Genomic DNA, 12889 nt, shown 5'->3' on the forward strand with positions numbered 1-12889 from the left:
TAAGATCACATTGTTTTTTTTTTTTTCATTTTTGTTTGCTTATGACACTTTATCCCAAAAGAAATTACATTGTAATTTTCCGTTTTAATGAAGGTGTAAACATGAATGTTTGCTAATTGCAATGCAGAAGAAATATTGTGTTTAAGGTAACAAGTCTTCTTCTTGAGATTGAATCTTTCTGTTTCACTGCTTTGGCTGCTCATTCATGGGCCCCACTACGATATGACTAATACTTTATGCTAAAAAGAAAACAAAATTTTAAATTTTATGTGTTCATTTTTATTTCTCTAAATTTTGTAGATTTTTCTCAACGGTGTGTAAATGACCTAGTGTCACACTAAACCAGTCTGCTCTTGGTCATGATTAGGACTGTACAAATTGTCAATTGTAAGTACAGGTGGTCTTCCACTTACGATGGTTCGACTTACGATTTTTTCGACATTACAAAGGTGAGCTGGCGATAGACATTCAATAGAAACTGTACTTCAAATATTGAATTTTGATTTTTTTTCCTGGGCAAGTGATATGCGGTTCGATACTCTCTGGGCAGCGGAAGCGATCCGTATCTCCCACTCTATCATGCAGAGGTGTGTATTAGGTGCATTAAATCCATTTTCAATTTACGATATTTTCGGCTTACGATGGGTTTCGCAGAACGTAACCCCAATGCAAGTCGGGGACCACCTGTATTTCTTAACACTGCAATAAAATCATCCTGCATATTTTTACTTAAGAAAGTGCCTGCAAAGTACATCAGCCTGGAAGATGATGGGACTAAACAGATTAATGGTTAAGCAGAGATACAATAAGTTGATTTCAAATGTGTTTATTTTAATTTTGCCCTGCCTGTGTTCTTCTCTGAGGAGCTGCACCTGTGTGCCGTAATGTGAGACCGCAATAATTACCTCAATGTTTGTGTTCAAATTTCTTGCTGTTGGGATACACATGACTTTGGAAACAAATGGTTTGTCTACTGTGCTCTACAGGTCCTGCTGTTTGATTTTTCCATTAGAACGGATAAAATAACGCCGATACAAGTTGAACAAACTGCTGACCTTTGAGTCACCTTAACTTTCTCCTTAAGCAAAAATTATTCTTGCACTAAATGTAAAACTTTCAATATCCATGACGTTTGAACAATAAATGTGGTATTAGCACATATTTGTACTATTTCCCCCTAGTAATAAAAGAGGCACCTATAACTGAGTGCACCCACTGTGAATCCTCCTAAAACGTCATCTAATTCCCCTTCTTGCAAATGTCAAGTTCTTCTGGTCCTGTAATCCAAGTGAGGACAGTGAAGTAACAAAGGGTTCTTTTCTGTCTTGTCACTTTGTTAAAAGATTAATAAAAGAAAAAAAAAAAACATATCTGCAGGCTACACAACAGCAACAACCAAACATCACACATCTTCACATCCTTCACTGCCTTACCTCACCTGTTCCATGGAGTTAAACTAAGGGTTTCATTCCTTTCCTATTTCGTGTAACACCCTTCCTAAAATGTTGCCTAGGAGCCTTTAACAAAGGACAGTATACAAGTGCACAATATCATGTAAGTTGCATTAATAAAAAAGAGATGTACTGAACAAGCATGAAAAAGCAAGAAGGCAGCAGCAGTGAAATATCATTTCTCAGGCTGCTCATGAAGAAGAAATAAGCTGTGGGGGTTTAAGACCACTTGCCTGCTGACACTTCCATGACTATCCGAACATGTTGGCCTTTGCTGTACTGATTCTGCTCATTGGTGATGCTGTGGCGTACATATAGTTTATCAAAAGCCTGAAAATTGTCTCATCTACTTATTCCGCCAAAAATCACATGACTTCCTTTCAAAGCTGATGATCTCACTGCAACTGCTTTATATTGGCTCAGTAGGTATGAAATATGATCAATAATAAGAACATAAAGAGGCTGTTTATTTGACAGAAAGTTTGAGCTCAGTTTTATTAATTCACATTGTAGTTCCACATACATGCCTCTTTCAAGGAGAACCTCAGCAAGGCACCAGCAACCAGCGGTATTCTGGTTACAAGGCCTGCGTCCTTCACCACCGCATGCTGTCCTTCATTTTGTTAACTTCACTGTGTGGCCCCGAGTGATGGTACCTTGAGTTTTATGCGTGGCGAAAACCTTCCCCGTGCATTAGCATTCCTGAGACAGCCATGGCAGCCCTGAGGGTCAGCAGAAGGGCCGTCCTGTTGGCAGCACACAGGTGTTCATGCAGAAACATGCAGCTACTGTATCCCTACTGACACTGTCTACCTGCTGGTGGGCCTGCAAACATTTAATACACCCCACCCTTTCTTCCTTACTAGTCATCCAGTCTTATTTATGTTTTACATGCACCCAGAATTGATCTTCTGTAGAACTGGAAAATGCACTACTACCCTGTTCCAGCCATGGTGAATGGTCACTACCAGTGAGGACACCTGGTGTAACTACTGAAAAATTTACATGTAGGACATCTTACTGGGTGGGTATGTGCTGCAAGAAAGACCAATACGCTATCCAACACCGGAACCAAAATGGAACACTTAGACACAGGATCTTGCATCCATGGAGACTACGTTGACTTCCAGGCAATGGCAGATGGTAGGTGAGGAAACTGCACACCTTCCCATCTTAGGAGATATCTTTCGCGGAAGGTTCTGAAAAACTGAACAACGATGCTCAACAAGAATGCAGCTGTCCATGAAGACGTATACCATAGGTCAGCATGACTTTTGCTTTGAATGGATGTCATCCTGTGACTCGGCACGGAACAGCTCGAATGAACCTATCTGTTCAGTGTGATATGTGTATTATATGTTTTGACAGGTGATTGACAGGAAAACAAGGATGTGCTCTATTGGAGCCTTTTACATAGTCACAGTTTCCATACAACTTCAACAATCCAAATGGACCAATTTGTTCAAAGTGCCATCCATCCATCCATCCAACCAACCAACCATCCATCCATCCAAACTCAGTCTTGATCACGGTCGCAGTGAGCCAGAGACTATTCCGGAATCATTGGATGCAAGGCTGAGGGGGCTAAATCCTGGATGGGATATCAGTCGATCTCAGTGTTCAGAGCTCCTGCACGGTCCAATACTCTTTTGATATTGAAATACACAGCACAAGTGAAAAGTATCAGTACACTTGTAGGAAAACTTTAAAAAAAAAAAAAAAAACTAAATTTTTTAAGAAACTTTTTACAAATATATTAAAAGATAAATAAAATATAATAAATTTAATATGAAAGAAAAATAGAATTTTAAAAAATCACATCATACAGGTGTTTGAAAAATAATCTTTAATAAAATAGGATTTTTAAAAACATAGTAGCATTGCAGAATAGTAACAGAATAGTACCAATAAAAGCAGAACACAGAATTGAAGTGTACCAGTGAAATTAAAAAAAAAATTGGCACACAGTATGATTGGGTGGAAAAAAAAAATCAGCTTTAAAACAAAACAGTTTGGTTTTGCTCTTATATTTTTTGCTTTTTTCTAATAATGGGAAAAATTTTTTAAGAACATTTTGATCTGGGTCAATTAAAAAATTATTCAGTTGCATAACCACTTCTAAAATCATTACAGTGGTAGCATGAATAAATGCAATTATTATTTATTATGTTACTGAACAACTAATTATTGCAAATAGTTATTAGTTTTGTATTTGTAGAAAGTTGTATTCATTTTGACATTGTGTGCGCTTTGAAAATAGGACTTAAAATCCATTAAGACTCATTTTTATTAAGATGTAAATTCTTGTTTCTGGGACTAAGTGCTCTTAAGCTTCTGCAAGGTTATTGAGGTTGCGCAATGAAAGGATATAAGCTAGCTTTCGAAATAAAATAAATAAATAACTGAGCAAAATAAACGGGCATTACCCCTAACAGCCCCCAGTGTCAGATTTAATTAAGGGAGGGAATGCAATAATTAAATCAGCCTAATTACAGACACTGCCTTTCAGAATGTTTCTCTGCGTACCGTGAAGAAAGGCAGTCCCTAAAACGTACTAATCTATCAGAGTTACCCTGCCAAAGCATCATCTCGAGCTCAGCCCTGAAAGGCTGACTGACATCTCCCCTTTGGGGTGGGAATTGTGAGGTTAAAGGTCCCTTTATACTCTGCTTGCTCTAAAGTTCTGTGCACCTGCTTCCAAATCGATGCCACTCGGTCGCCCCCCCCAACCCCTCTCCCATATCGGGGACGATAATTTGGTGCTGAGTGCTGGCTGCAGCGCTCTGCTAGTGAGAAAGTTGTAAGGGATGTGTGGCCGAGAGCCAAGTCCTACTGTCATTGTCAGAACAAAAGGAGGTGTTCTGCGGTCTAATTTGAGTCGTCTCTTCATATGCAAAGCTGCTGTGGAAAGGCCTGCCCGTGTGCCAACAAACACACGCTGGGAAGACAACAAAGACAAGAACATAACAGGAGAGAAACTCCTCGGAGGTTTAAGGCACTGCATATCGCTCCCATTACTGACATTATGACGTGCTCGCGTTCGGCATCGGTGAGGCGTCGGTAAATGTAAGCGATGCCTTTTCAAAGAGTCATTGAAAGACCGACGGTAGGGCGGCGCGAGTGCAGGTGGGGAGGGAGTTGCCGAGGAAGGGAGTACGGAGAGGAGAAGAGTCATCGGTTTCTGCCAATCGTCTGATCCAAGCAAGTCTGGATGTTTGTCATTAATTTCACAGAATCTAAAAATGCAGACCCACTCAGATGAGCGTGCACAAAACTGGTTAGCTTTTGCTTAGTGATGAAGAGCAACGCACACCACCTCGCACCACCTTAACAATGGTTGTACAGTTCATCCACGTTACTACCAAACCTCAGGTGACCGCATATTGGAATGACCATGTAGTCGACTGCGTCGCAGTATTATTGTTTTCATGCATTTTCCAGAATTTCCAAAAAAAGGAAAAAAAAAAAACATGATAAATTGGCTGAATGAAATCCATACAGTCTACAACCAGTTTTCCCAAGTGAGGCTGTGGTGAACCGGAGTCTAACCCAGCAATGCAGGGCACAAGGCTGGAGCGGGAGGGGACACACCCAGGGCAGGACACCCATTTGCTGCAGGGCACCCCAAGCAGGTCTCGAACCCCAGACCCACCACACAGCAGGCCCCAGCCGAACCTGTTGCACCACCGCACCCCCCAGAAACCCACCCTAATTTACTAACTATAATGATAACTAATATCATTAGCTAAACTCATGACACAAAGAAGGGAATTTATTCATTTAGTTCCACTCAAATGTTACTCCACCACAAAATACAAAAGAAAGTATATTTGTTGCTAAATAATGTGTCTGATTATATCATAAATACTGTACTTTGAAAGTACTGGTGCTGTTCAAGGAGAAAGGTGGTCAGCATACTTATTTTGTAGACCTCATCTTAGCAAAATAGTTAAATTTTGCTCCTTTTAAAGGGTACACTTTTAAAGCGGTGGAATAATACTAGTCTAAAAACATTTTGCTGATTCTCGACAGCCCCTTCCTGTCCGTGGAAGACGGAAAGCCTGGTTTTTCCTTCACAATGACATTTCCACTTTCCTCTGTCTTGAGTTTCTCCTTTTAGCCCTACAATGGCTGTGTTAACTATTGTATGGCCAATTCTGGCTGACATGTCATTCAGTGGTCGAGAAGCAGGCCTGGCCTTTGGCAAAAATCAAAAGAATTAACTAAAAAAAATTCACAAGATCGGGAAATAAAGAAGTTGTGACAAAAACAGAGCAGTGGGTGAGGACAAATGCCTTCTGTTGAGCATCAATGGAACGTGGACTAGTTGTACTTAGTCATCCCTTCTCGACACTTCTGCATGGACAGATGCGGTTGGTCTTGCAGAAAACTAAGAATTTTAACGTGCTAAGTAAGGGTAATATACCAAGCTCTGTTTAAAAAGATCAGATGTCTTGTGGTCCCCTTCCAGCAACCGAGCACGTGGTCTTCCAGGAAACGGTTAAAGCCTCACATAAGCTGAGCATCACTCCGTTTAAAATACATACGTAACAGAAAGTGTCGGTGAGTCATTCTGAAAATGATGCCGCCCTGTGTGTTTCGGTGAAGGTGTACTTCGGCAGATTTACTGGGAAATCAACGCAAGCAAAGTTACACAGAACGGCTGTGCTTAGGAAACAAGACTTTACTCAGATGGTTGGTCATGAAAAACTGAATTTGTATGAATATAACACATACCCCAATTTCTCATTTTGCTGTGTTCCCTGTTGGAAATGACACTTGAAAGACGTTCTTCTGCAACAAGTTTGGACGTGAATACCACCGAAAGGGTGTTTTTGGAGCAGACCAATTCCTCTTCTATTATCTTTTATAGTTTGATAACCAGGGGAAGGGGTTTGGATGACTTGTGCGGACCTGTACTGCTTTGAGAGAGAGCCGAAAGGATGACGACTGGTTTGCGACAAGGGCTCGCAGAGTGGTGTAAAAACACATGATTTACTCTGTGAACAGATACTCCACAGTAACCTGGGTCGGGTAAAGAAGGCGGACAAATAAGACATTCGAACCTTTAGCTCTGAGCTGGCAATATGCAGAGCACCGGGAACATTCCAACGCACTATAAAAAGAAACTGCTGCTCTATACTTTTGCTGCAAACCATAGAAATGTACATTTCTTGTACATTTCTTTTTTATCTGGGTCAGTCAGTAGAGATGCATGTAAAAATGCATCCTCCATGGTATAAGCAGTAGAAATATAGAATGAAATTTACAGTGTATTTATGGTTCACATTTCCACTCTGAGCTTGACTGTATGAACAGATTTGTTACATGTTTATACTGTATACTGAATATATTGCACATGTCCTGCAGTCTGTGATAATGAGCCGCAATGAGTAAAAACACCAGCTTTTCATAACTTTTCATTAGCTCCCTCTGGCCTCGCTTTAAGGCATTTGCACGTTTTAAGACTATTACTCATGTCCGCAATTCATCTGAGCACTAAATCACTTGAGAGACATTCTCCTTTCCATCGGCAGGAGCAGCAGAGAGATGAGTCCCTTGACAAGAACCAAAATGGACAGCAGCTTAGTAAATCCTGAGGGTTTTCTAAACACTTTGTAAAAACTCAAATGCATGTTGGCTCATAGTTTAATTAAAAGGCAGAATGTTTCATTCTAAGAGCAGAAAATAAGTAGTTTTGCTTAAGATTAGTTCACTAAAATGGAAATACAGCCTCAAATTCATAAGACTGGGTTACAGAAATATTTTCAATTAGGTCAACCCTTTGGTCTTTTGTGGCTTTTATTCTTTATCTCCTCACCATATACCTTCAAATCTCCGTAAAGTAGTCCTGTCAATCTTCTTGACCTGTTTTTATATGACAGGAGGATTTGTTATGAATGTGTTCTTTCAAACTGTCAAACCTCAGTTTTGCTGTCAGGAATATTCAACAGAGGGTGAAGTTAGTCATCACTGGGCACTCGCACCTCAGACTGACATAAAGAGAATAGTTCACGTCGAGGTTCACTTGTTCAGCAGGTATAACATGATGAATAATGTGCAGCTTCGTTGTAAGTCGTGTCCCATCACTTGAAGCAAACAGGACGTAAGCATAAACCAGAGTCCTAAACATGAATCCGAAGCGCTGCAATTTCATTAGATTATGAAAATGACACATCTAGCACTGCTGTGATTTCTCTTTTCTGTTGCTTCATGTTCAAAGCACATTTAAAAAGGTAAAGAAAGTGGAATCTCACTATCAGCTTTCACGGTGAGTTATGGTTCAGTATTGAGGTTCGGTCAATTAGAAGTGTTTATGCTGGACCACCTAGTTTTTGCTGATATTCGAAAAGCTGCATTTTGCTGGTGCAAAAACTGAGTTATTGACATGAAACTTGTGGTTTTTTCATCGATTTTTCTGAGATGTTTAACCTGCGAGAAACAGAACTGCCTTCATGAACATGGGTGTGTTGCAAAAGCAGACAACTACAGGCCTATATCTTCACTTTTTTTTTTTTCTCTTTTAATTCTGGAAACTTTGCATTTTTCACTTCACAATTCTTCTAACCTATAGATTCACTGTACATAGAATGGATCTCCCAAAATATCTTGTATATTTGTTTATTGCAACACAGCAAAATTCCTGGTTGGACAAATATTTCTTATAGTATACTCTGAGCATGATGGTTACCAAAGTTTTTTGGCTGAACAGAAAACATAACTTTGAATATCAAGCAAGTTTACAAAAAAGGGTAAAAATTACAGAGAGATAAGATGAAGTTCAAAGTCCCACTGACCAGGAATGGATGAGTGATTGGACATTAGCGAGAAATCACTGCATCCTCTTCAAAAGAATAAATATGAGATATAAAAAAAGAAAAAAACACTTTACTTATTTTCTGCTCAGTTGGGTTTTGTCAGCAGCAATTCAAAATCGGGGGCCCCACAATATGAATAATGATGAGAGGAGACGTTTACAATGGTCTGCACTGTGGGGTGTCCAGGTTCCCTTTTCAGCAGTTTGATTGGGGTACTTGTGGGGTCCTGGGGTCACAGTGGGGGGATACAAGGTAGGCTGAAACACGGGTTGTATTCTGATTGATCTTAATCCGGAACAAGAATTGTGACCCTACACATTACCACATTTTACTGCCCTCAGAGGGCACTGAATACCCCTGGCCTTGTGTATGTTGTCTACTATAGGCTGAAGACGTGAAGAAGGGGAAGAATCAATGCCATGCATTAAACTTGATTAATATCCCTTTGTACAATGCAAACAAAAAAGCTCCTATATTTAACATCTGATGTGAGAGTCTGACAGCTGTAGAGTCCATTTTCCCATTTTCTTGGAAAGCCATCCACTGGGTATCACAGAACTTAAAGGGATGATTTTGTCATGCTTTACCATCTATGAATCAATCTTGATGCTTTATCTCCCGTTATTTCTTCCTATGTTGACAAAGACCTATGTAGCGTTAGTTGTAAGTGATGTGTGCTTTTCATCCTTAAAACAACAATGGGGATATTCACTTCTGTCGTCAAGTTTGACACTACAGCACGTCTTTTCAATTTTAATCATTCGGATGACCTGCTTGTACTTTTAAACTTTAAATTTTGTAATCTCCAGTTGCCAGTTGAGTAACACTACTATCATTCTGAGAATAAGAACATAAACTTGTATCGCCGTCAGTGCGATTGTGAAGAGCATTCACAGCCTACAGCGTAAGAAGTGATTTTTATTTGCATTTCAGGAGCCTCAGGGAGGTGCAGTGAGGCCACAGGTACTTTCATTTTAACCTTCATTAAAAAAACACTCACACATGGGAAAATACATTAGCACACAATGTAGTATAAATAGAATCATTTTATTTATAAAGCTTAATTTTACATTATACAAGTATTACATTTCACAAGTATACCTAAAACTGTATCTGTACATTACTGTGGGAAATCCAACAAGTGCACACGGTGAAATACCAGTTGTCAGCACAATGCTCAGTAAACACCTTTGATCATTCTTATACAAAAGCTTTTGCTCCTAGTAATAGCAGTTCAAGAGCTGTAACTTGTAGTTTTCTAAGTTATCTTAATAATAATAATAATAATAATAATAATAATAATAATAATAATAATAATAATAGCTGTGCTTGTCATTTTACAATTTAATCAGAGTGAAAAAGTGGCAGTGCCAGTTGTACCCAAATGACAAGTTGTCACATACAAAAATAGGTAGAGGTTCCTCTCACTGTTGGGTCTGACGTATAATACAAATGCAATCATATAAAACTGCATTAGTTTAAAACATATATATATATATGTTTCTATATATATATATAGAGTCCTCCACCAAAGCAGACTGTTTGGCCAGCGCTTCTCATCGCTGCAGCATCCTTCTTGTCCCATATCACTCTGCTACCAAGACTCGCAGCAGTGGCAGCTCCCTTTACGTAACTGCACTTCCAAAGAGCAGTCCTGTCCACTCCAAATGTTCTGCACCACCTCCTCGTCCTGCCATCCCCACTGTGGTCACACGCAGTTGACCCTTCTGGCTGCTCCATCGGGCACAAGCCTTTTGACCCTTCCTTACATGTCTTGTCAACAGTTCCAAGGAGGAGTACTCCGCTTCTCCTGCACCAACTCTTGGGACTTAGTTCATCTTGGACCTTCTGCTGCTACACAGTCCGAAGCTGGAAAAGAACCAGAGCACCGCGATTAAATGGGGCACGCTAGACTATATCGCTGACTCTCTTGCAGATGATCGAAGATCTAGCGAGGAATTTCGATCGTGCATTTGCACGCTGACGCTCGGGCGCGTGCACGAGCTCGGTGCTGTTTACCTGCTCAGTTAATATCCATCGAACCACGTGGTGAAGTCCAGCAGCTCGTGGTCCTCGCAGCCCAGCGGCTCGTAGCTCGTCCCCTCCGAGGAGCACGTGGAGTGCGGCGACTCGGGCTCGGCCGAGAGGCTGCTGGACAGCGCCGGGGAGGGCGCCCCGCGCTGGAGCGCCGCGCTCACGGCGTCGTGCGCGTCCAGGAGCCGCTGCAGCGCGCGGATGTACTCCACCGCCGAGCGCAGCGTCTCCACTTTGCTCATCTTCCGGCTGGCGGCGCCGCTCGGCACGTGCTGCCGCAGGGTCTGGAAGCCCATGTTGACCTGCCGGACGCGGTTCCTCTCGCGCTCGTTTCGGCGCGCCACCGCGAGCGGCTGCTGCTGGGGGGTTACGTCGAAGCGGAGTCCGGCGAAGGTGAGCCTCCTCTTGCAGCGGAGCAGCTGCGGAGATCCGGGGCGCTGTCTGTTCAGCACCGCGCTCTCGCTCCGGTGTCCGGCGCTGTGCGTGACGCCGCCCTCCTCCCGCGCGCCCTGCAGCGCGATTTTGGCGCAGTGCTGCGAGAGTCCGAAGGGATACACTCCTTGTACGGTGCGCGTGGCCGTCACAGCGCTGCTGGCCATCTCCTCTGAGAAGTGTGACGGGAACAGTTCTACTTCAAGAAGAAAGGCTTCTCTCGAGCCTTCTTTCCATCGCCCGATCTGAAGAGAACTTTGGCTCCGAGTCTCTATTTCAACACGCGTTCCGTGTGCCCCGCCCCTTTTTTGAGGGCTGCCCCGCCCGCTTACGGCTGCTCGAGCCGGGCGCGTGGCTCGCGGGCCGCGCGATAATAAAACCCATCTTTCCGCGGGCCTCGCGCGCGTGACCTCATTTGCATTCCAGTGTGCCGAGTTTGAAAAAAAAAACCGCTTGGACGACTCGCTCCTGGCGAAAATGTCGATAAATAAATAAGGATTAAAAATTAATAATGTGATACTGTAGTGAAATTTGTTTGGTTCTAAGGATCTTTTTCGCAACTCTGGCCTTCACTTTTTCCTGCACAGCATGATAAATGTAATACAAAGAGCTTCTTTCCGGATTGCATTGATGGGAAGAACTCGTCTTCTTAACGCCATTCCTGTCAGACTTTTTTGGTCAAACATTACTTTTAACTGGTAAGAAGTGCTCTCGTAACCGCGCTGCGTCAACGCACCGAGATTCTACCGGGATGAAAAGTTATGAAAAAAAAGGGTAATATAATATGCTGCATCATGAGTGTTTGTAGTTAACTCCTAACAGGCAAAGATCAAACGAACGGACATTTTTCCGTCAAACTTAGCCTAGTGTTTACTGGATATAAAATGAGAATAAACAAATTAATTTATATTTTCTTTTATAAACATTTAGGAATAATACACAAAGTAAACCTGTGCAACTTAACAACACATGGCGGAGAGTATAAAAAGAACATTTTTAGTTTACTAGCACTTGACTGTCCGAGGTCCATTAGACTTGGTCAAGTGCCAGTAATTGTTTGCTATTTATTTCTCTGTGGCTGAACGTATTTGAAATAACCAGGCCCCCCGTACATTTGAGAGCGCAAATGATCTAAATATTGTCATTAATTATTTGTTTTAAAATGTGTCAGATGTCTCGTTTGCTTTTAATTAAATATCTCATTACTTGTCATAAGTAAGCTGCGCTTCCTTTAACATGGTAACGGAAAGTGGGTGGTTAGCGACCCCTAGCGGTAAAGGGAGTTGTATAGCACTCTGTGAGTAGAGTAATGCTGCTGAAATGTATTATTACGCAATGAGCTAGAACTTTCTCCAAAGTGACTCGAAATGTTAGAAAATAAAATTTACAGTAATGTACCTATTTTCACAACGGTATCAATTCAGCAGGAGTGGGACTCAAATGTGCAACTTCAGATTAAGTAAGATATGGTAGCCTTAACCACCATAGGTGCTTCACTAAAATGCAGTAAAAATAGCTCAGTGCATGGGCAGCAGAGAAAATCAAGATTTGAAAGTTTTCATTAAAAATTCCTTTCACAGCCCATGTATTTTACCCATTAGTTTTGTTGCCAATTTTCTTAAACAAGATACTACACTCATCACAACAATATAATTCCTAATGTAACCACATTACCAATTAAGTGCACACTAAGCAATTACTCAAGGAAAATACAGAATTTAAGTATTAAACTAACAAGAGCGATTCATGGCTTGTCCCTAATGTGGGGAAGTTTTTTCTTCTTTTTTTTTTTTTTTTTTTTCTATGCAGTCTTGGAAACACCTGCCTCTAAATCACTTCTTACCCCAGGAGTCCATTATGCTTTCATGACTATCACTGTGCTCTATTGTAAGAGCTTGCAGCAGCAGGATTTAAAATACTGCTGAACTTCATGGACAGACAAAATGTTGAATTGATTACATTAGCATAAAACCCATGGACCCTTTATAATTGTATTGTTTTTGAAGTGGTGGGTTGCGTTTGAGTTGACGTTCCTTGGTTTTGTCATATGTTGCCATGCCATTGTCTTTTGAATTTAAAAAATGTAGTGCCTTTCTCATTAATCTTTAATGTCATATTTTGTCAGATATTAACTGCACAAGGTCATACAGTCAG

At 41.2% G+C, this 12889-nt stretch overlaps 1 protein-coding gene across 1 annotated transcript; it reads right to left on the reverse strand.

Annotated features, from left to right (window-relative positions):
- Positions 1–9599: 9599 nt before the first annotated feature.
- Positions 9600–11398, reverse strand: LOC114911944 (achaete-scute homolog 1b-like). The gene is made up of 2 exons (XM_029256547.1): positions 10289–11398; positions 9600–10138 (listed from the first exon to the last, which is right to left on the reverse strand). Exon 1 carries the CDS (start codon positions 10900–10902, stop codon positions 10297–10299), a length of 606 nt encoding a protein of 201 aa, XP_029112380.1. The 5' UTR covers positions 10903–11398; the 3' UTR covers positions 9600–10138; positions 10289–10296.
- Positions 11399–12889: the final 1491 nt, after the last annotated feature.

This window comes from Scleropages formosus, chromosome 11 (assembly GCF_900964775.1).
Source record: "Scleropages formosus chromosome 11, fSclFor1.1, whole genome shotgun sequence".
NCBI lineage: Eukaryota > Metazoa > Chordata > Actinopteri > Osteoglossiformes > Osteoglossidae > Scleropages > Scleropages formosus.